General features: G+C 41.7%; 1 protein-coding gene across 2 annotated transcripts in view; it reads right to left on the bottom strand.

Moving 5' to 3' along the window:
- MTR (5-methyltetrahydrofolate-homocysteine methyltransferase) overlaps positions 1–24,031 on the bottom strand; it is a 134,561-nt gene that overhangs the window by 36,647 nt on the left and 73,883 nt on the right. For both annotated transcript variants that reach the window (XM_075862762.1, XM_075862763.1), the window contains exons 16-22: positions 22,857–23,036; positions 22,384–22,500; positions 18,444–18,584; positions 16,016–16,105; positions 10,162–10,314; positions 2,777–2,887; positions 813–913 (exon numbers count right to left, since the gene is read on the bottom strand). In XM_075862762.1, the coding sequence (XP_075718877.1) occupies positions 813–913; positions 2,777–2,887; positions 10,162–10,314; positions 16,016–16,105; positions 18,444–18,584; positions 22,384–22,500; positions 22,857–23,036 (893 nt within the window). The remainder of the gene's footprint in view (positions 1–812; positions 914–2,776; positions 2,888–10,161; positions 10,315–16,015; positions 16,106–18,443; positions 18,585–22,383; positions 22,501–22,856; positions 23,037–24,031) is intronic.

Here is a 24,031-nt window from a genome sequence, read left to right as displayed (position 1 = left end):
GGCAAACGAGCGTTCAAAAAATCCTTTTTACCGATAATCGCTTTTTGTTAACATGGCAGCGATCAGCAGATGAACGAGCAAATGCTCATTCATCTGCTGATCGTATCGTTTTAAAAGTACAAAATATTATCATTGTCGGCAGCACATCTCCCTGTGTAAACGCACTGTCGACGTGATAGAAATGTATGGGGACGAGTGATCGGACTAACGAGTGCTCATCCCCATACACAGCTCCTAGCGAATTGAGCACACGAGCGTCAATCATTGAGCTGTCTCATTGATCGGCGCTCATTGCAATAGCCAAAATGTGCTGGTGTAAAAGTACCTTTTGTATAATTCGGTGGGTAAAGTGTATTACAATATATGTAAGATAAAAACGTAAAAAATTGTATTCCTGATTGGTCAATTCCTTTATGGTGGAACTTGGCAGCAAGTGCTCAATTCCCCACTGCAGGGGCAATGTAGCATTACATTTGATGCGATTGTTAATAGAGAAATAATTTGCAAACAATTTAGTTATAGACAAACCTTTTATATCAGGTTATACAAAATACAGGAACTAGGGAAAGGAATGCATACATTCATAGAAATTAGGAGATTTTGGGGGTATTTTGAGAGTTCTAATCTAGAACAATCTTAAAATGTTCTTTATTCTAGATCTTTATGAAGAAAATCTGAAACGATAAGTGAACAGGCGGCACTTAAACATAATGACGTATGCCACTGGTGTAGCCTGCAGATGCTTTAAAACTAATTCTAGATTTGCTGAGAAATATCGCTTATTTCCATGCATGTATCATATGATCACATACCTGAAATTGTTGCATCCAAGAACTACGCCAACAATATTCTTGCCAATGTCATGTACATCCCCTTTTACTGTAGCTATTACAATGGTTCCTTGATATGGATCCTAAATTTACCATAAAAAAAAAATATATTAGCATATGGTAATATGTTAATTATACATTTATATAACATTGGTATATTCTATAGTGACCCTTGTCCTGTTATCTAATAGATGAAGGTACCCACCTTACATATTTATGGAATGTGCATGGGATGTGTCAAACGTCTAACGTGGGAATAGCCCTTTAACAATGTAATGAAGGTGATAAACTACTAATATACAAAAACAGGTGTAAAGTAGTAAAAACGAAATGGCTGATACAATATTTATTTTTAATCGTGAAGTTAGGCTCTATTCACCCTGGCGTCATGGTTAGTGTATTTACAGGCTCTATGACAGATGCGTCATGATCCATTATTTTCTCTCCCATTGCCTTATAATGGGTCCATCAGGATTATGTTCTCTTTACTGGACAGGATAGTACAGTATGCTTTAGTAATTGGAATGTCAAAAAATAACTAATGCAAGTGTCAACAAAGCCAGATCACACACACTTTTATATTACACATAGGGCTGTCTGGTTTTCCAAGGACCACCCAGGGTTTTGGCACTGATTTTCTATAATTCAGAAACCCAATGCACATTAACGATCTGAATTAGCAGTGTAGCAAATGTTGAGCTTTAGTTAGGTTTGGCCAAGTAGCACAACTACTGTGCAGCTAAATAAATCTATTGTACCGCGTAAGCAGCATTTTTAGACTGGGGAGAGAAGGACCGGGCTGTTAATCAATGAGATTACGGACAAAGGCCTCATGCACACGACCGTAGCCCGACCGTAGCAGTGTGCACGGCCGTGATTTTCGGGTCGGCCGGCTGCGGACTGTCAGCCGCAAGCCGCCCGCACATGCACATGGCCGCGGCCATTGTTTTCAATGAGCCCGGACCGCAACTCCGGACCGTAATAAGACATGGCCGTACTTTCTGCGGTCCAGGCTCCCGGGCCGTGCACGGACCGCAAAAACTACGGTCGTGTGCACGGCAAAGAATGGGGCCGCAATTCTCCCGTGGATTTTCGGGGGAATTGCGGACGCAAAAACACGGTCGTGTGCATGAGGCCAAAGAGTCGAGAAAATTGAGAGACCATAGAGGTTGATGAAGAATATTATTCGTTTTGTCAGCTAGATTTAATACTTTATTTAATAAGTGGTACCCAACTAAACATTTAACCGACCTCATTCTCTTCTTCCACTCCAGAAAAATGGACAAACTATCTTATAGTAATGCTCTGTTATGGCATTGATCACTCTAAAGCTGGCCATACATACACATAGGATTTTGATCGGCCAGAATGCAGCCGATCAATCGTCCAAGGGATGGTTTGAACAAACAATCCGACCACCAACATGCCAGACTTAACTGGTAGACCAGGGAGCCAGATTAAAAAAACACAGACAGGGCTTGAGTGGCCGAATTCAGATAATCATGCCACAAACTTGTATTTTTAGCCAACCACAGACGAAAAAAATCCAACCTGGTCAATCACATTTTTAGCAGACAATAGTCTGCTGTTGTACATCGCAAATGATCGTCGGACATATAATACTTAAACGATCGTTGGCTGAAATGGCCACAGTCGGCCGACAATTATCTTATGCATATAGCCGGCTTTAGGTAAACTCCTCTTGAAAGTCCCAAAAAGAACACAAAGTGAGAGGTAAGCTGTCTGATCAAAAAAAAAAAAAAAAAAAGTGTATTCTGCTCATCTTCTCTCAAGGGAAAATAGTTTTTTGTATATCAGCCCAAATTGACTTGAAATCTGTTTTAATGGAATGGATGCATGTAATACAGCCGGACAAAAGAACCACAATACAAACAGATACTAGATAGCTTTGCTGCTAACTTTGTAAAAAAAAAAAAAACACGCACATCATCGTCATCTGTATTTCCAGTTATAGCTCTCATCTCTTCTCTCTCTTTCTCCATGAAGGGAATCAGATATCCTACCGACTTCTTCATAACTCGAGCAGACTTTATCACCTTTATCGAAAAGCAAAAAAGCAAACATTTAAATAATACACATACACAACACTCACAGGCAGAAACCAGGTCCATGTGGCAGTTTCTGGTAGTGCAGAAATAAGTGGGGGGGAACTGTGTGTGGCGCCACGGTCTACAGAGGGCACTGCGGCGCAACTGTCTACAGAGGGCACTGTATATATAGGAGCACAATCTGGGTGCCTAACTTCTATATGGTGGTACAAACTGGGGGCCAAACTTCTATATCGGGGCATAAACAGGACCTGACTTCTATAAGGGGGCACAAGCTGGCATTTTCTGTCGTTAAACTGTAGCCGTAAGCGAGTTCCCCCGCAAAGGGGCCCACTAAGTCTGTGTCACCCAAGGGCCCACATAAACCTGAGCATTGTAACCCAAACAAATCCCAAACGTCCCACCCCACAAACCCCTAGAAATCCATCACATTGATATTGAGGCATCAGAGGTACATAGAGAAACAAAAGACAATACTCAGTAGTCTGCATAAAGCGATGTATTAAACATATTTGTAAACAGCACAGAACTACCCTATAATCATGTTGAAAAATGTTATTAACACAATGTATAATAGATAAGAGGTCAGTACTGACCCTGATCAATGCTGTCAGAATTAGACTAGAAAGTAACATCATGGAACATACTTCCCCCCACCATCCTCCCATCACTACCACTTGACCATATCATCAATTTTCTGATCCACAGGCATGTCTTATCCCCGAGGGCACCAGAAGCCCCAGCTTACTTCAAGCACCACACAATCTATTTATCACCACACTTGGCATACCAATCTGGCAAATCTGGTTGCAGAGCGACGTTGAAAGAAACCCCCTTACAAGGAAGATTTCGAAACACAAAGAAGCACTTCCCAACAATATTTTCTCTATCGATTGAGTGGCGTGAAGGCTTGTTTTTATGCTGGGCAAACTGAGGTTTTGAATAGCTACGACTTATTGATCCCTTTTTCCCATTTTTTTTTTTGGAAACTAAGGTGACAAAAAAAGAGCAATTCTGACAATTTTTTTTTTTTTTTAAATTAGTAACTTCACACACATCTTATTAGCAATAGCTGCCAGCTAGTTAAGCCCTCTAAACCGCACAAATCCCACAGCCAGGGAGTATCCGGAATTACCTTGAAATGTGTGAGCCCCTAGAGCCACAAATGTTTTGCACCCAAACAGTTGCAGTAGTTCCTTTAACCCCTAAGATGTTGCAGCTGAGAGGATAGATCGTATATCCACAGGTTAGGGACCACCAAACCACCGTCATGTATTGCGCTCAGTAACAATTCTAACCCAATATGTGAATAGCTTTAATGCCAAGTTAATTCACACAAAATAACTTTTTAATTGTCCTTAAAGGACATGCATATAACTATGCCAAAGTCTTTGAAAGATGATACATATTGCAGTGGGGTATAACAACTATATTTTTCAATAGGTTTCATATCAATGGGCATCACCACAGACTTGGACCAGTTAACTGCAAGTCCGGAGTTAACTTGCTCAATTAGTCTCATGACTGTTGTCAGAGATGTCTGGACACGGTTTATAAACATAGGCATATTATCAGTGTACAGCGCTCAATTTTCTTCTAGGGCATCCCACTGAAATCCAGACACCTCTGCTGATGACCAGATCACAGCTGATAATGGTTTTATTGCCCCAGAAAAAAGAAGTGGCAAAGGGAGCACCCTTGACATGTTCCTCTCTTCAGCATCGACTGCCACAGCCATTAATTCGTATGGACATCTTAGGGTTCAGGTATAAAAGTCATACTCACAATATAAAAGCAGGCCAGAACCCCATCTCGTACAACACTTCCCACAGAAATGTTCATTTGACGCTGTCAAATGCTTTGCAGCGTCCAAGGAACACGCAACATGCCCCACAGCAGCATCAGCAGGCAATTGAAGATAGATATATAACCTTCTTTCAAGAATAGCGTTGGCTGTTCGCTTGGCTGGAATAATGAAGATTGTTATACACCCGAATCGTGTTTATGCCCTCGAAATCAAACACTTTTGCAAGTATCTTAATGTCAACGGGTAACAATAAAATCTGTTTGAGCGAATCTGGAAGCGTGGGATCCTTTAGGTATGAGCACTATAGTAGCTTCACGCATGGAATTTGGCAGCTGGTCATTATGTTTTGCAAATTAAAACACCTTAAATCAAAGAATTGTGTCGATCCCAATGCCTAAACTCTCAGCCTCGCTGGGTTTAACATGCTGTTGGAAAAGCAAAGGTTCCTAAGCCGCATCTTGACGTCCTGAAATTGTGCTCTTTCTTTGTACCTCTAGCGAGTAGTCCGGGAGGAACGCCACTTTAAAACCATTCACTATAAAATCATTTAAAAGTCTGGCCTTGCGAAGAATGACGACGCGATCTTTATACTTCAGCAATTTCACCAAAACTTTTCTAGGCAAGGCACGAGATAGAACGCGATGCGCTCACTGAACTGCAGACAGGAGGGATGATGGAGTGTGTGCCAAAGGTGTTCAGAAGTCACTTCTCAAAGTACCCTGATGGGTATAGCGACTTCAACTTTTTCAGGCACCAGAAGAATGCAATTATTTCTGTGAAGTAGGTTCTCCAAGTAATCAGTTTTAGTTAATAAGTCACTGACAGACTGCCCTTGTCTGCAGACATCACGATGCTTAGGAGCAAATTGATCCTCAATAGCACTGACTCTCTGTCTTCCACTGCGGTCATGCGCTCAGAGACTTATTGCTTATCATATCGGAGGTAGTTAATTTCCTCTTTAACCCCTTCAGGGCACAGCCTGTTTTGGCCTTCAGGACACAGACGATTTTTTCAAATCTGACATGTATCATTTTATGTGGTAAGAACTTTGGAATGTATTTACCTATCCAAGCGATTCGGAGATTGTTTTCTCATGGCATATTGTACTTTGTGTTAGTGAAAAAATTTGGTCAATAAATTCAGTATTTATTCGTGAAAAGGTGTATAGTTAGCATTTTGACCCCACAGGTTTTATGCTGAATTTATTGGAATTAGTCTGTGAAGATGAAAATAGACTTTATTTCTGAAAAAATTTAGAAATTTTTAATTTTTACAAGGAATAAAGAAGAAAAGCACCGCAAAATTCGTAAAGCAATTTCTCCCGATTACGGAAATATCCCATATGTGGTAATAAACTGCTGTTTGGACCCACGGCAGGGCTCAGAAGAGAAGGAGTGCCATTTGGAGAACAGATTTTGCTGGAATGGTTTTCGGGTGCCATGTCGTGTTTGCAGAGCTCCTGAGGTACCAGTACAGTGGAAACCCCCAAGAAGCGACCACATTTTTTAAACTAAACCCCTTAAGGAATTTATTTTGGGGTATAGTGAGCATTTGGACTCCAAAGGTGTTTTATAGAAGTTTTGGGCCGTTAAAATGCAAAATTTAATTCTCTCCAATAAAACGTTGCTTTATTTCCAAATGTTTCACTAATACAAGGGATAATAAGAGAAAAAGCACCCCACAAGTTATGCAATTTCTCCTGATAAGGGCAATACTCAGTATGTGGCCATTACCTGCTTTCTGGGCACACAGTAAGGCTCAAAAGGGAACGCCCACCGTTTTGTTTTTGGAGCATGGATTTTGCACAAATGGTTTTTGAGCACCAGGTCTCATTTGCAGCACCCCTGAAGTGCTAATACAGTTGAAAGTCCCAAAGAGTGACCCTATTTTGGAAACTACACCCTTCAAGAAATTCTTGCAGGTAGTTAGTGCGTATTTTAAACCAACTGGTCTTTTCCAGAATTTAATGTGCAGTGGATGGTGCAAAGTGAAAATTGAAGATTTCCCACCATTGTGCCATTTCAGGGCCCAATATGCAATGCCCAGGTTGTGCCACTGAAGATATACATCTTGTGCTGAATGATACTCCATATATGATTTTTACACAGTTCCAGGAGGTTTTTAGGGGCTACTTTTTACTTGGATCCAGAGGTTCCAGAACATAAAGGAAGTTCTAGAAATGCCTAATTTAATAAAATTACACCCTTCAAAGCACTATTTATCTAGGGGTATAATGGGAATTTTTAGTTTTTTTTCTTTTGGGACGGGGTGGTTTTATTGGAATATCAAATTAATTTGGAAAATAAATGCCCAGGGGGTATGAATGAAATGAATGTGATGTCAACGAAGGAGTAAAAATTAGAATTAATGAATATCAACAGAGGTGTGATAAAAACTGAAGCATTCTCCGATGCAGAGGCCTGGTTTAGAGGAACAGGTCAAAGTAGCGAGTGGTGTCTTTCCTAATCCCTCTGCTTGAGCAAACTCGACACCTTTTCTGGTGTTTTTTTTATCATTTTTTTCCTGAAATCCCTGGAAAGTCTGTATTGCTGGCTGTTCTGTAGAGAACAAAGGCATTATAGAGTGCCACTTAGGTGAGGTATACAGTCAATTTTTTATACCACACTTTTGATTTTCTTAGGGTACTGTAGGGCTGAAAGATCCACCTCTCCCATGAATTGGTTATAGTCTTGGATGCACACAGGCTTGATGGTCTGCTCTGTGGCTCCTCTGACTGGAACTGGGGTGGATCGATCAGCATGGAGTGTGGTCAAGCGTTAGATTTTCCGAGGAAACAGCACTGCTTTCCCCACAGTGCAATGTTGGTTCTAAAAAAGGACTTGGGGAGACCCTTTTGATTTCGCCGAATTGTGCCACATGCTAGTGTGCCCCTGGTAGCAAGGCACTTCAGGAGGGAGTTGCAGTTGTAATAATTGTCCAAATACAAGTGGTATCCGTGGTCCAGTACAGGGTGGAGCAAATCCCATACTATCCTCCCACTTATTCCCAGGACAGGGGGACAGCGTGGTGGCTCGATCTTCGAATCCTTGCCTTTATATACACACACGAAAGCGCAGGGTATACCGGGACACACTTTCACAGGCCTTATACAGCTTCACGTCATACCTAGCCCTTTTGTTGGGCAGGTACTGGCGGAAGTGTAATCTGCCTTTAAAGTGGACTAGGGATTAGTCTACTGCTAGGCATTTTTTGGGGGTATAGACCGGACTAAATTTTGAGTTGTAGTGGTCAACTACCGGCCTAACTTTATAGAGTCTATCATAATTGGGGTCGTTTGGGGGTGGGCACTCATCATTATTGTTATAGTGAAGGAATTTTAATATACTTTCAAAATGGGTCCTGGGCATGGCAAGAAAATAAAAGAGGGGAATGATAAAGCATGTCCTAGTTCCAATGTGAACATATTGTGGGTTTTTTGGTAATACCCAAACTCAACAAAAGGCCCCAGAACTTGCGAATTTCAGTGGGGTTTGTGGGGGTTCATTTATGGGGCCTGGCGTAATAATTTGGATTGCGGGCAATAAATTGCTCCACATAGACGTTTGTTTGCGCCACCATGAAGTTCACAAGGTCATAAGTGAAGAACAGTTGGAAAAAGTTAATTTCACTGAAACCTGCGGTATCCACATTCATGTCTGGAGTTGCAGTAAATTCGGGCACCTGGGGCACAAAATTATCTGCAGGGATCCATGTGGAGTCAATTGTACTGGGTTGTGATTGTGCACTACTGATGCCAACCCTTGGAAGCCTACATGGCGGTTCATCTGTAGATGAGTCACTAGATGAAGAGGACACTAAAAAGGTCACTTCATCCCCACTGCCAGAATTAGATTCCACAAAGAGCAAGGCACATGCCTCCTCGCCAGCATACAGCCGCTTAGTCATTTTTTTCTTCTTCTGTAAAACTAATGTAAAACTTTTTTTTGTGTTTTTATTTTTATAGAACTATAGAACGAATTCCCTAAACCCAAAGGAATTATTTTTGCTATCTACAAAAACTCCCGGGTAAAAGGTGTCAAGCTCAGGTGGATGGAGATGAGATACGGTAGTTTGGTATAGGCCACAGATTTGTCTTAATTAGGCGTAGGATACAGGAGGGTAGCGATAAGGCAATGAAGGGGTGAATTGGGCAGTGAATTACAGGTGATACTGGAGCACAGAGTGCTGATGGGGCTGATTGGTGCCAATCAGGCACAAGAGGGTGGCGATAAGGCAATGAACGTTAATTTTTTTTAAACATTTTTCCTTTATACGCTGGGCAGTGACAGGCGTCTTGGTGAACAGGAGGCTGAATGAGGCACAGGGGGCTGGATGAGGCACGTAGGCTGATATAGGTGCCAATCAGGCACAGGCACAGGAGGCTGGATGCGGCACAGGAGGTACTGTTCTGTGGTGCAGATGGCTGGTGATATAGGACACAGATCACCTATATAGGGCACAGATTACCTATATAGCACACAGGCCACGACTACAGGATAAGTGTATAGGGCACAATAGACTGGATTCTGGGTGATCCAGAGGTTAATTTATTTACTTTTATATATTTTTCCTGACAGGGTAACTATACACTCTTCAATGGCTCCGTCTGATTGCTTCCTGAGAGAAGTGAAGCGGTCAGAGACTGAGACTACACTAAACTCTCCCCTCCAACTGACCTACTAAACTGTGATTTGTCCTCGGCCGGAATAGCTAGTTACTATGCTGTCACTATGCTATCCTGGAACAGACTGCATCCCACGACGTACAGTTACGTGAAAATGCGGGAAGGGGTTAATGGCCCCCATTTTCATAGTGAGAGATGTGAGAGCAGGGCCACACTGACTTTCTGCCAGTAATACATCTTTAAGAGTGGGCATTTTCAAAGCAGTAGGCTCAGTAGTTGTACTGTATCCTAGGACTGACTGCGTATGAACAGGCCCCTCATGTTGTACGGTCACTGAAGGGCTCCGCACCCCTGCTCTTAAGTCCCTCAGCATCCTCACCTTCTTATTCTTCCCCCTGGAGATCTGGCAAAGTGCTACAGTGTGGTCACAGTATCTTTCTGCCGTTCCTGCGCCTTGGAGTATGGGCCACAGTACTCAGCGTGGAGGTGCCATCTTGGAGGTCCCGGTCTGCAGCCCAGTGATCTCCCTTATTGCAGTGGGTCATCATGCGGCAGCTGTACTTGAACCACAATGGCACTCCTGAGGATCTCTCTGAGCAGAGGCACAGTGCAGGGGATAGATAAACCCCAGTTTAGGTCCCAGGAGAGGATGGGTTTTAGCATGCCCAGCAGAAGCTCACCTCTAGCATCAGTTCATGCCAACTGCTAAGGTAATATGCACATTCCAAAATAGTTAGTCTTATTTCTATTTAATTAGTTAAGACAGCTTTAATGTTGAACAAAAGAAAACGCTACTTGAAATAACATGGTTACAACAATTTTCTCCAATACCTGTGGTAAGAACATCTTTCCAGCACCAAATAGTTCTCCAACAACTTTCATACCACTCATGAGAGGCCCTTCAATAATACGGAGGGGTCTTTGATATTTTTCTTTATTTGCTCTTGCCTCTTCTGTGTCTTCGATTACATATTTTTCAATGCCCTAGGAAAATGAATAGAATACGCCACTATTACTTGACAGAACACTGGCAAAATTACATTATGATTGTGAAAGGCAAGGGATGAATATGAATGGATGCTGAAAGCAACCCTCGTCAGCAGTATGGCTGTGGAAATAAGCTTCTGGAGCGACGTAATGACCTGCCATTATTTTGGTTGTCCAACTATGACTAAGGTTTAACCCCCTCCCGCGATTGGGCGTGACTGTACGTCTGGAATGAAAGTGATTTCACGCATTCGGGAGTACAGTTACACCCAAGCATCAAACTGTCACCATGTCAACAGACATGGTGACAGCGTCCCGATCGCAACTGTCATAGACAGTTGCCGAGCAGGACTCGCTGCACAGGACCAATCAGAGTGGTCCCGTGCCGGCACGAGCTGTGATTAGCCAGTCAGTACTGACAGGCCAATCACAGCGCAGGAGCAGTGGTTTGCCGGCATCTCCGTCTCTGACAAGCTCATTCCTGTCAGAGAGCTTGTCAGAGTCGGAGACAAGTACAAATACAGTGAAGATTGTCAAAAAAAGAACCCAAAAACCCAGAGATCTGCCCCTTTTCTGCCCACTAACCAGTGATCACCCCCTTTGATGCCAACTGGTTAAGATTAAAAAAAAAAATATATATATATATATATATATATATATATATATATATATATTTTTTTTTTCAGTCCCCCCAGGGTCCTTCTGCCGTGCTGTGATCTGCCACAGTACCCGGTCGCCATCGCCCTGCTGTGTCCCTAGATTGCTCACTGCCCGAGTTTCCTGCTAGGTAGCAATGCCACGTCTCACTTAGTTTTTCCCCTGGTAGGTAGGGTACCCTTACTAATTGAATACAGTTCAGAGTAGCGGTTTATTTTTTGATAAAAAGTTTTAACATTTTTTCTTAAAAAAACATTTGTTCGTTAGTTAGGTAGCAAGAGTTTGTTAGTATGGCCAAAAGAGTCTTCTCAGCCGAGGAAGCATATGAAATGCTGTGGTGTTCAGATACGGACAGCGCGAGTGAAGGTGAAGCACAGTTCGTGCTTCCATTTTCCTCTGCATCCAGTGACTGAGTCTGCACCCCCCCCACCCCCGTCGGCGCACAAGAGCCGTAGGTCCTGCTCTGCCTGAGCTGACCTGGGAAGCTGCGGACAATTATACCCCCCAGGTGCCTGAATTTACAGCCCCATCAGGAATTCAAATTGAAATTACGGGTTTCAGCCCCATTGATTATTTTAAACTTTTTTTTTTCAGACGCCATTTTAGAATTAATTGTCCAGCAGACCAACATCTATGCGAAACAGTTTATCGCCCAGAACCCAGACTCTTTATGGGAGAAGCCAAAATTGGACCCCCACAAACCCAGTGGAATTGCGGAAGTTTTGGGGCATATTTTTAAGTTTTGGTCGCATAACTATTGGTCCCCTGATATTTTAAATAACACCCCCCTTTACCGCACAGTAATGACAAGGAAGCGATTCGAAGCCATCCTAAAGTTCCTGCATTACAATGATAATAGTCAGTGCCCACCCCCAAAGGACCCAAATTTTGATAAGCTATACAAAATAAGACCATTAATTGCCCACTACTCCCAAATTTTTTCCCAAGTTTATACCCCCCAACAAAATATTTCGGTGGATGAATCACTACTTAGCTTCAAGGGTAGACTGCACTTCAAGCAGTATCTACCCAATAAAAGAGCCCGGTACGGCATAAAACTCTACAAGCTGTGCGAAAGTGCCACCGGTTACACCTACTCTTTTAGTGTCTATGAGGGAAAAGACTCCCAAATAGATCCCCCAGATTGCCCCCCCTTCCTAGAAATTAGTGGAAAGATTGTATGGGATCTTATCCATCCTTTACTTAGCAAAGGATATTGTAAAGGATCTGCCAGGCACTACGTCTGTGGATACTCCCAGGATTAATCAGTCGACACCTGAGGCCAGACCTCTTAGACTGACACCGGCTCCCACCAATCAGGGTGGCAGGCTCAGGAGTGGGAGAGCCTATCGCGGCCTGGTCAGTCTGAGTTAGCTCCGCCCCCTGTCAATTTATACCTGCCGTTTTCTCTTCCTCATTGCTTGTGATTCTTCCTGGTTTCCTGGCCCCACTGCTGCCTTGCTCCAGCCTGCTTCTGCCATGCTTCTGCCTTGCTTCAGTTCCCGCTTATCCTGCTTCGCTCTGCCCCCGGCTTGCTTCCTGTTCCGTGCTCTGCGTTTGTATACTCCATTACATCCTGACTGGCTCGTTCACCACTCCGTTTCCTCACGGTGTTCCGTGGGCTACTGCCCCTTCCCTTGCTTGTTCCCTGTTTGTATTCCCTTGCACTTAGTCAGCGTAGGGACCGCCGCCAAGTTGTACCCCGTCGCCTAGGGCGGGTCGTTGCAAGTAGGCAGGGACAGGGCGGTGGGTAGATTAGGGCTCACTTGTTCCCTTCACCTCCTTCCTGCCATAACATATATCATCTGTATCTGGACAACTCTTACAATAGTGTCCCATTGTTAAAAAAGTTCTCTCGTCCAGATCCACCTTGGCTTGCGTAACAATCCGCAAAAATCAGAAGGGCCTCCCCAAAAATTTGCTGGGTCAGATCCTAAAATTAGGAGAGAGCAGAGCTGTCTGAAGTGACGATCTGCTCCTCCTGAAGTATAAGGATAAAAGGGACGTCCTTATACTGACCAGCATTCACAACAGCAGAGGCAGCCTTGTCCCTGTACGCGGATCCACCACCCAAGTTCCCAAACCATTCTGCGTACAGGAGTACAACAAATATATGGGTGGCGTTGACCTGTCTGACCAGGTTATAAAACCATACAGCGCCATGCGCAAGACAAAGGTATGGTATAAAAAGCTGTCTGTGCATCTTACACAGATTGCTTTTTTACAACGCCTTTGTCCTCTGCAGATATGCCAGCAGTGGGGATACGTTCCTGCAATTTCAGGAAAAGGTCATCAAGTCCCTGATATTTGGTGACCAGGAAGGGGAGGGCTGTACATCCAGTTCTTCCGTCAGCAGGATAATTCCCGGCAAGCATTTCCCCACTGAAAAAAAACAGAAGCCCCCAAAAAAATGCCGTGTGTGCGCCAAGCGAGGCATTCGTAAGGACACCACATACCAAGACGTGAGACGTGTCCCACAAATCCCGGCCTGTGCATGAAACAAGGTTTCAAAATATATCATACCTCCTTAGATTTTTAATTTATTTATTTTTCATTCACCTTTTCTGTCTGCCATATTGGCCATGACCAATTATTCATTTTTTTTACTGACCAGCCCCATTTAAAATTTGATCATTTAAAATTTGTAAAAAAAAACATTTAAAACAAAACTAAAAATTCTCACTATACCAAGGACACGAGGGAGTGTCTGTCTCATCCAGGTTGCAAATCTGGGTGAGAGGAATAAATCCAGAGGAGATTGGTTGTCTCAGCAAATCTTTTTTTGCTGAGGCCTTTGATTTATTTTTTGGGCTGGATTTTTATGGAATGGTGGGTAGGTTGGTAGTGGGACCTGCCATTCCCTCTCCCTCCATTGCGAGTTTTCCAGGTTGTCCTCCTTATTTACTAAAATTAAAGTATTTCTTCTTATACCCCTAGATGAATACCTAGAGGGTTGTCACTTCACAATTTAAAAATTCTCACTATACCCCTAGATGAATACCTAGAGGGTTGTTACTTCACAAATTAAAAATTCTCACTATACCCCTAGATGAATACCTTGAAAGGTGTTACATTACAATCTAAATCTTCTCACTATACTGCTAGATTAATTCTTTGAGGGGTTTAGTTTCCTAAATGGGGTCACTTTTCTGGGTTTCTAATGTTTTGACACCCAAGAGCCTCTGTTTTCATGACACAGGGCAGTAAATGCCATCGTACTAGGCCTCAGATGTTGCATGGTGCTCTTTACCTTCTGAGCCCCGCCACGTGCTCAAACAGCAGTTGATCTCCACAAATGGGGTATTGCCGTATTCAGGAGAAATTGCGTGGGTGCTTTTTCTACTTTAACCCCTTGTGAAAAATTATGAATTTGGGGCTAAAGCAACATTTTCTTTACTGCCCAGTGTATGAAACACCAATGGGCTCAAACTGCTCACTATACCACTTTAAAAATTCCTTGAGGGGTGTAGTTTCCCAAATGGAGTCACTTTTGGGGGGTTTCCACTGCACTGGCACCTTTACAAATGCAACATGGTGCAGAGAAATCAATCCAGCACTCCAAAAGCTAAATGGCATGCCTTCACTTCCGAGTCCTGCCGCTTGCCCAAACAGCAGTTTATGACCACATGTTTGGTATTTCCGTACTCTGGAGAAGTTGCTTTACAAATGTTGGGGTGCTTTTCCTCATTTATTTGTTGAAAAAATTAAAAATTTTGAGGTAAAGCTACATCTTATTGTAAAATAATGTAATTTTTCATTTTCACTGCCCAATTCTAATGAAATCTATGAAACACCTGTGGGGTCAAAATGGTCACTACACCCCTAGATAAATTTCTCAAAGGGTATAGTTTCCCAAATGGAGTCACTTTTGTGGGGTTTCCGTTGTTTCGGCACCACAAGACCTCTTCTAACCGGACATGGTGAGAAAAGGAAGGCCCAAAAATACTCTAGGTACTCCTTTGCTTCTGGGGCTTTTGTTTCAGTACAGTAGCGCAATAGGGCCACATGTGGGATATTTCTAAAAACTTCAGAATCAGGGCAATAAATATTGAGTTTTGTTTCTCTGGTAAAAAACCTTCATTATTACAGGAAAAATTGCTTAAAATTGAATTTCTGCAAAAAAAATAAATGAAATTAGCAAATTTGCCTTCCACTTTGCTTTAGTTCCTGTGAAACGCATAAAGGGTTAAGAAACTTTCTAAATGCTGTTTTGAATACTTTAAGGGGTGCAGTTTTTAAAATGGGGTGATTTGTGGGGTTTCCTAATATATAATGCCCTCAAAGCCACTTCAGAACTGAACTGGTCCCTAAAAAAAATAGGCTTTTGAAATTTTCTTGACAATTTGAGAAATTGCTGCTAAACTTATAAGCCTTGTAACGTCCTAAAAAAATAAGGATGTTCAAAAAACGAAGCCAATCTAAAGTAGACATATGGGAAATGTTAGCTAGTAACTATTTTGTGTGGTATAACTGTCTTACAAGCAGATAGATCTGAATTTAGAAAATGCTAATTTTTTGCAAATTTTCTAACAATTTTGGTGTTTTTCACACAAAAATATTGAATATGTCGACCAAATTTTTTCACTAACTTAAAGTACAATATGTCACGAGAAAACAATCTCAGAATCGCTTGGATAGGTAAAAGCATTACCAAGTTATTACCACATATAGTAACACACGTCAGATTTAAAAAATGGGGCTGTGTCATATAGTCCAAAAGTGGCTGCGTCCTTTAGGGGTTAAACTGCAGCAGGCAACTTTTCTGACCGTCTGATCGCGTCCCTGGGAATTCTTCCACTAACATCATACATGACTGTTGAAAACAATGACTGGCTCTGTCACCTGCAAGCCTTGGTTGATATGTTTATACGGCATCCCAGGAAAATCCAAAAAACAGTGTCGACTCCCTCAAAGACACATAAGCCCCCTATCGCAGCCAAAGCGCTGTTGCCTCTCTAAAGTCCTTGCCCAAATAAAAGGCAGGATGTGCTAATGAGAAAACGTATTGTATTGCCTTTATATGCATACTCCATGTATTTACCTTGACAAGAGCATACTCCAGTCTCTCCTCAACAGACCCATTTCTCCACTCATCAGTCTGGATCATCTTTTTACCACCTTTAGCTGTGGTCTTAACAGGGAAAAAAAAATAAAAGCAGAAACACAAGTACTATTAATAGCATGATATTAATGTATAGTAAAAGAAATACACTTATCTGATAAAATCATAGATTTCTGAGGAATAAACTGCAAGGACAACTATAAACATGGGAAAGTCATTCCCACAAACGTACACCTAGCAGTAGTGTGCCGCGGCTTTTGGCTGCACGGTTTTTACCGGTGAAAACTGTGTTATGAGCGTTCACCTGTAAACTGCAGCAACTCGAGGTAAACGCTACTGCTAGGTGTAAGAGCATACTACAACTGACTAAACATCATAACCCTAGCATTGAATCAACAAGGCTTTAGTCTAGACCTAGACTTTTGTAGTTAGCGATAAATCGCTGTCCATAGGAATGAATTAGGCTGGGGCTATTTATCTCACTGCATAAAAAGAAAACGCTGTGATAAATCGCTGTCCATAGGAATGCAGTGAGTAGCTTGAAAATCTGTTTTAAATTGCGTCAGTCAAGAGATTTGCTAGCGTTTTTGTTTTTTTTCATTCCTACATGCTGGGATTTTAGAGCTACACAGCTGTCAGGAGCGGGTTTTAAAGAGATTTTCAAGCTACGTAATGCTTTCTTATGGACAGTGATATCATAGCGTTTTATTGTAGTAAGATAAATAGCTGTAGCCTAATGCATTGCTATGGACAGTGATTTATCGCTCACTACAAAACTAAACTTCAGGTCCAGCCTAAGCCTAAAAACTGGGAACAGTTTGGACCCACATGTATTACAATCATTGGAACAAAATGTCCTTCAATTTTTGTCCCAGACACACATCTGCCAACTATTCTCATTATGTCGAAGGTCAATCTGAACCACTGAACGTTAGTAGTAAAGTGAAATATTTTTCTGCATTCATTAGGACTAGTTCACACAGAGTATTTTGGCGCTGTTTTTTATGCGGAAACCGCTGCTATCGCTTCCCATTGATTTCAATGGGAGGAGGAGGAGTTTTTCCCCGCAAGTGGTAAGAAACGCTTGCGGAAAAAAGAAGCGACATGCTCTTTCTTCGGGCGTTTCCGTCTGTGACCCACCATTGACCTCAACGGGAGGCTGAGATCGCGTTTTCTGCCCGCGGTGGAATTTTGAGGCAGATTTTTCCGCCTGCAAAAATAACTCAGTGTGAACTAGGCCTTAGAGTGAAGGAAAATCATGTGCTTTTTAAAGGGAATGTGTCGCTAGAAATTACTATATATATATTTTTTTTTTGGTTAAACAATTAGTATTTAAGTGATTACACATTGTTTTAATTTTTTCACAAGTCAGGAAATATTATAAATTAGATTCTAATTTATAACATTTCCATGTGCTGGCCCCTATAGGGAGCAGTTCCCAAAATTGCAGCATGGTCCCTGTGGTAAAGCAACCTCATTGATTTATGCTGCAAATTTGGGGTGGACACACTCTCCTCTAGTGTCCTCACCGAATCCCCCCCTCCCTTCTTCTGGCTAGTGCCAGGAGAAGGAAGGGTTTGAATCTTCAACCCTCCTACACTGTGTGCCACCATTTTCTGAGCGACTGCACAGTGTAGGAGGATTAGATACAGGGCTCAGCAGACCGTATCACACGAACATAATACACACATCACATACACGAACATAAATTACCTGCCACCGCCTCCGCTGGCCTACTCTCATATTCCTTGTGCCTGAACATGCGGCCAGAAGTAGTCATCTTACTGTCCGGCAGCGGCTGCTGGTCCACATAAAAATGGCGCCGGATTTCGCTCTGCGAACGAGCTTCGCTTTGGTCTGTGTGGGAGCGGTGCATGCGCCGTTCCCACACAGACGGCGTACGCTTCCGAGAATGGAACGGCTCCCGTTCACATTCACTATGGGGATGTATGTGCCGTATTCCATCTCTGTATGTGTCGTTAATCGACACATACAGAGATGAAAAAAAACAATGCCAGCCCCCATAGTGAAGTAACAGAACACAGTAAAAATTTGAATGTGACAACACTAATAAATAAAATTTTTGTTTATATTTTATTAAAAGCAATATAATAAAAAATAAATAAAAATCATGACACCTTCCCTTTAAAAACACCTTATAAATGAAAAGGAGTACAAGCAGGAATTACTATTCTACCTTTTCTGACATCGATAGAAACCCAATAATCGTAATTAAACACTCAGTGAAAAGCGTATTTTCATCTTCCTAACTACTTTCTTTTATTCCTACACTGAATCTGAATGTAAAATGAAGTAACTTGACAACTAGTTGTGATTAAAAAAATATCCAATTCATCTTGTCTCCTATACAGAAACATGTGTATTTAGATTCACTACATGTTTTTACCTGGGCATATTTTAAAAGTTTCTCTGTTGCTTCAGGATCTTTATTCCAAATGAGATCTTCACATAGTTGAAGTAACTCTTTATCAATGTCATCATAGACAGGAAGGTTTCCTGCATTTACTATCCCCATGTCCATGCCAATCTATAGATGACAAAAGACATTATATCACACCTGCAACATTTTTCAACATAAATGAAGATATTGTGCCTTTTATAGAACTAAACAGATTTATAGGTTTAATCACATCTAATCTAATATGAGCTCAATAAACAGGAGCCTCCTCTGTATGCAATGACAGACATTATAGGTCATGTATTGCCAATTGTTGGGGTATTTATGACACGAGTGCTTTATTTTAGTACTACTGGAATTATAAAAAAGATAAGGTAGGTGGTTCAGGCTCACAGAGATCGGATTTTAAATGGCATTCAGCCTATCAGCATTGCTTACTATCTCAATGGAAACAGACTACAAACTGCTAGTCAGCATTCTCTGCAACATAAAAAAGTAACAGTATGTGTTGCAGTGTTTCATTTTAGCTATTCACAGGCAAAAATAAAATAAATCTGCTGGTTCCTTCCTGGAGTTTGGTTTAACTGTACTCCACAGACATTCATATGACTTAGGCTTCGATCACATCTGCGTTGGGGTCCTGTTCTACTACGCTACTGCTTCCGGCAAAACGACACAAACGGAAACCATGGGCACCGGATCAGTCACCATTGAAATCTGTGTCAGTTTATGTCTGCTCAGGGTCCCGTTCTGACGGAAACCTCCGACAGAACATCAGAGCGGGTCCCCCACGCAGATCTGAACAAAGCCTTAAGTGTGTTAACCCACAAAAAAAATTTAATACAAAAATTCTATCTTCTGGTATGTCAGAATATAGTATTGGTGGAAATCCAGGATTATTTTTTGTTTTTTCACTGGTCGCATTCTAAGAGTCATAACTTTTTTTTATTCCGTCGACATAACCGTATAAGGGCTTGTTTTTTGAGGGACGAATTGTATTTTTCAATTGCATAATTTTTGGGTGCATATAATATATTGATTACATTTTATTAACTTTATTTTAGGAAAGAATTGAAAATAAACAGCTATTCCAGCATTGTTTTTCACGTTATAAATTTACGCTGTTCACCATGCGGCATAAATAACATGTTACCTTTATTCTATGGGTTGGCACAATTATGGGGATACCAGATACGTAGAGGTTTTATGTTTTCCTACATTTGCAAAACAAAAATCCTTTAAAAAAAAAGAAAAAAAATAAACACTTTTTTGCATCGCCGCATTTCAAGAGCCGTACTTTATTGTTTTTTCGTCGATGTAGCCATATGCGGGCTTGTTTTTTGCGGGACAAGGTGTAGTTTTCATTGGTAGTATTTTGGGGTACATGGGACTTATTGATTAACTTATTTTATTTTTTATGGTGGGAATGGGAGGAAAAAAGGAATTTTGCCATAGTTTTTTGCGTTTTTTTTTTACGCCGTCCACCTGGCGGTTTAATGAATGCATTAACTTTATTGTTTGAGTCGTTACGATCGTGGTGATACCATATGTGTATGTGTTACCTTTTTTTTTTTTTTTTTTTTACACTTTTACTAAATAAATTACTTTTTTGGGAAAAAAGTGGTTTTATTTTATTTTTACTGTAATCTTTTTTTTTTTTTTTCCCATAAACTTTATTTAACTGTTTTACATTTTTTTTTTTGTCCCACTAGGGGACTTGCGATGTGCTGATCGCTTAAATAATGCTTTGGTATACTTCGTATACCAAAAGTATTATTGCCTGTCAGTGTAAAACTGACAGGCAATCTATTAGGCCATGCCAATAGGCAGATGCTGAAGGCAGACCTGGGGGCTTTTGTTAGGCCCCCGGCTGTCATTACAACCCAACGGCGCCCCGCGATTTCTTTGCAGGGGCGCGGATTGGGTGACAGTGGGAGCTCCCTCCCTCTGTAAATCACATTAGATGCCGCTGTTGCTATTGACAGCGGCATCTAATGGGTTAACTGCTGGAATCGGCGTGCGCTTCGATTCCAGCAGGTGCGGCAGCAGCCAGGCTGTGTATAAAAGCTGTGCTCCTGCCGCTGATCACGTGAGTACACTGGCAGTACCCGCCCGATCAGAGCGACGGATATATCCGTCGCTATGTGGGAACTAACACCTGCTGGTGACGGATATATCCGTCGCTCGTCGTTAAGGGGTTAAAGGAATTGTATCACGACATACCTTTATGGCATATCCATGGGATATGCCATAATTGTCTGATAGATATGGAAACTTCCAAAGATGCTTGTATTGCCTTTCAACGCTTGCCACAACTAGAATTTATAAGCCCATAATTTTAGCTTTCCAATTACATCAAAGCTCTACGTGCAATATTCGTGGCGCTGTAGTCGTTTGACGTCAGGTAGCAGTGTAAAAAGTGTGTGTGTGTGTGTGTGTGTGTGTGTGTGTGTGTGTGTGTGTGTGTGTGTGTGTGTGTGCGCACTACAAGTGAGGGCACGAAGAAAGATCATAGATCTGTTACTATCATTTCTTTCGCTGTACAGACATTTAGTGATACCGGACGGGTGGTACGAGATTTTCTTCATTTCGTTCCACCCCCATACCAGTCAGAGAGGAGGTGCGTTATAGAGGATTGTCACATATAGGGGAGGGTCTTTTCGCTGTACTAGAGGGGTGAGTTGAGCGGTCATACATCTAACGCCTGCACCTAATCAGGAAATTTGTCGACTGACTGAAATGTAAAGATATGTGCACATAGGCATAGACCAAGATGTGTGGAGGTCATACATTCCATTTCGATCTTTTATTTTTAGGAGGTTTTATGGGTATAAGGCTCTGCTTGAGTCAGACTTTTAGCCACAAATATGAATTTGTATGCCTTTTTACAAAATGTTACGCTTTTATGAAAATTGCTTAAAGGTGTCCATCAGTGTAAAGTGCTGGGTGGCATTTTTACACTGTCTAAGGTGTGTACTTTCAGAAATTATATGGGTATGGAGGTATAATATGTTGTAATTCAGGTTTTACTTGTGTATGTCAAAAGTGTGAAAATTGTCTCCGTTCCCAATTCTCCTGAAGCGGCGCTTTTATGGTCCCGATGCCATTACACGTTTGTAAAAGTTCCCTAACTAGACATCTCCTTCAGGCGGAAAAGTCAGTGATCCCGCATAGGTGGAAAACGGCAATACCCCCAACGTTAGATGAGTGGTTTCAGGAGGTTGCCTTGATACAGAGAATGGAACACCTGGTGGCCCATTCCCCGGCGGCTGCTGTAAAATACACGTCTACGTGGTCTCCATGGATTGCGTTCCTTTCTTCCTCCTCTTTCTTCCTCCTCTTATCTTACTGCTGTAACTTGAGTCGGACTATGCCCCTGTGAAGTGTATTGCGGTTCTGGCTTCTGTTTTCACTCATGATACCCCGGAACTGGAGTCCAGGCTCCCCATGTTTTCCCCCCTCCCTTCCCTTCTATTCCCCCTTTCTTGTTGCCTTCTTCTATTCTTTCTCTTCCCCTGTCTAAGGTAATGTGTCTCTCCTTCTCCGAGTGAATTCAGTGGCCTCATTGGTAGTACTTCTGATGTTTTGCTTTTAGGCTCATTCATGCTGCTGCTGTATAATGAACAATGTCCTTTGTTTTGAGATGTGATGCACACTTTTTTGCTTTGGGCTTTGGCCTTGTTTGTTCTTCTCCTTTAATGAGTGGAGGCCTTCCCTCCACTGTGTTCTGTATCTGTGTTTATTGAAACTCAATAAAAAAATTTAATATGAAAAAAAAAAAAAGAGAAGTGAAAATTTTCCCAGCAGAAAAATGTAAACATATTGTGCAAAAGTGTTTTTTTTTTTCAGTAACTCACTAACAAATATAATATGCCAAAGACAAAAAAATATCTATAGGGTTGGAGTTTTAAAAAAAAAAAATCCTTACCTTAATAGTATGGTAGAGAAATACTGAATGCATGGCTTCTCTAATAGCATCCATGCCTCGAAACGAGAAAGAAAGGTTTGAAAGACCACCACTGATCTTAGCTCCTTTCAGAGTTTCCTAACAAACAGCAAAATTATTAGTTGTTAGTTTTCAATAAAAATATAATACATGGAGAGTATGCTAAGGTTTGTTTCCACAGTTTATTATTTGTGTTATTCATATGAAATACTGCTATGAACATACCTGCAACATGTTTTTAAAGCAGGAAAAAAGGGGGTAACCTAAAGTCCAAGCACGTAAATGTAGAATATACCAGATATTGAAAAATTGTATATTGACAAAAAGATGAGACAATAACAATTAAACCCAGGTATAAAGTAGTAGAATTTAAAGTTAATGCTTGTTCCATTCCTCTGAATGTTTATGTGGGTAAAGTCTATTATACTAGATGAAGTCTATTATACTATTCTTACCTTTATGATTTTGGTAGCTTCAATATAGTGTATGGCATACTTGTCATGTTCCTCCATGCCAGTGCCAATTGTTAAGATATTTGGGTCAAAAATTATATCATTGGGGTTAAATTTTAATTTATTAACAAGAAGATTGTATGCTCTTGTGCAGATGCTGACTTTTGTTTCTGAATCTGCAGCCTGCGCAAAGGGAAATAAATATTAATTACACACACATTTGCAAGGGTCAGTCTTTATATATCTTAGGGCCTGTTCACATCAGTATTTTTTACGTCTGTTGATGGTATATACCTTAGATGGAAGGTACTGATATATCCTACTGTACAGTCATGCAGTGGTATACGTCACCCGAGATCACCGGGCTCAGTGCTACTTTAAGTACGGAGTCCGGGGATGCCTCTGATGTCATATATGGACAGTGATATCAGGGGCTATTGAACTATGGAGTCCCCAGTTAGAGCATCGCAAGCACTCTGGCCGGGGACTTCTGTCTTTGGAAAGCTCTTGACGTCACTGTTCATATATGGACAGTGATGTTAGAAGCTTTGTGATGCCGAAATCCTATGCCAGATCATCGGCAAAGCTGTGGCCAGGGATTCCGTAATTGAAGGAGCCGCAGACGTCACTGTCCATATATGGACAGTAACATCAGCGGCTTTTCCAGTACCGGAGTCGCCGGCCAGAGCGCTACCGATGCTCTGATCAGTTACTCCTTAGTTGAAAACCCCTGACATCACTGTCTATACATGGACAGTGATGTCAGGGGCTTCCCCAAGGCCCAAATCCCCCGGCTGAGCGCTACTTTATGCTCTTCCTGGGGATTCTGGCCCTGGGAGAGCTCCCCAAGTTATACCTTTAACATAGACCTGTGACAGATGCCATATAGCGGCATCCGTCACGCATAGGCCCCCCCATGTAAAAAAAAAAAAAAAAAAAACATACCACGCGGTATACTTTTCTTTTTTGCAGGATCCCTCAGAATGGAATAGCATAGTCCACTTAGTATACCTTTTTTTTTTTTTGAGGATAGAATAATTAACGTATACTAGTCCGACAGAGGCAAAAAGGACACTCTAATGGAGACTTATGGACACGTTTAGCATGTACGTAGGGAGCTTTCCCAACGTGCATGCTAAACGTGATGTGACAAGGCCCTAAAAGGATGTTATGGATCT

This window comes from Rhinoderma darwinii, chromosome 4 (assembly GCF_050947455.1).
Source record: "Rhinoderma darwinii isolate aRhiDar2 chromosome 4, aRhiDar2.hap1, whole genome shotgun sequence".
Classification (NCBI taxonomy): domain Eukaryota; kingdom Metazoa; phylum Chordata; class Amphibia; order Anura; family Rhinodermatidae; genus Rhinoderma; species Rhinoderma darwinii.
The sequence above is the reverse complement of the archived record's forward strand: the minus strand, read 5'-3'. Positions and strand labels throughout refer to the sequence as shown.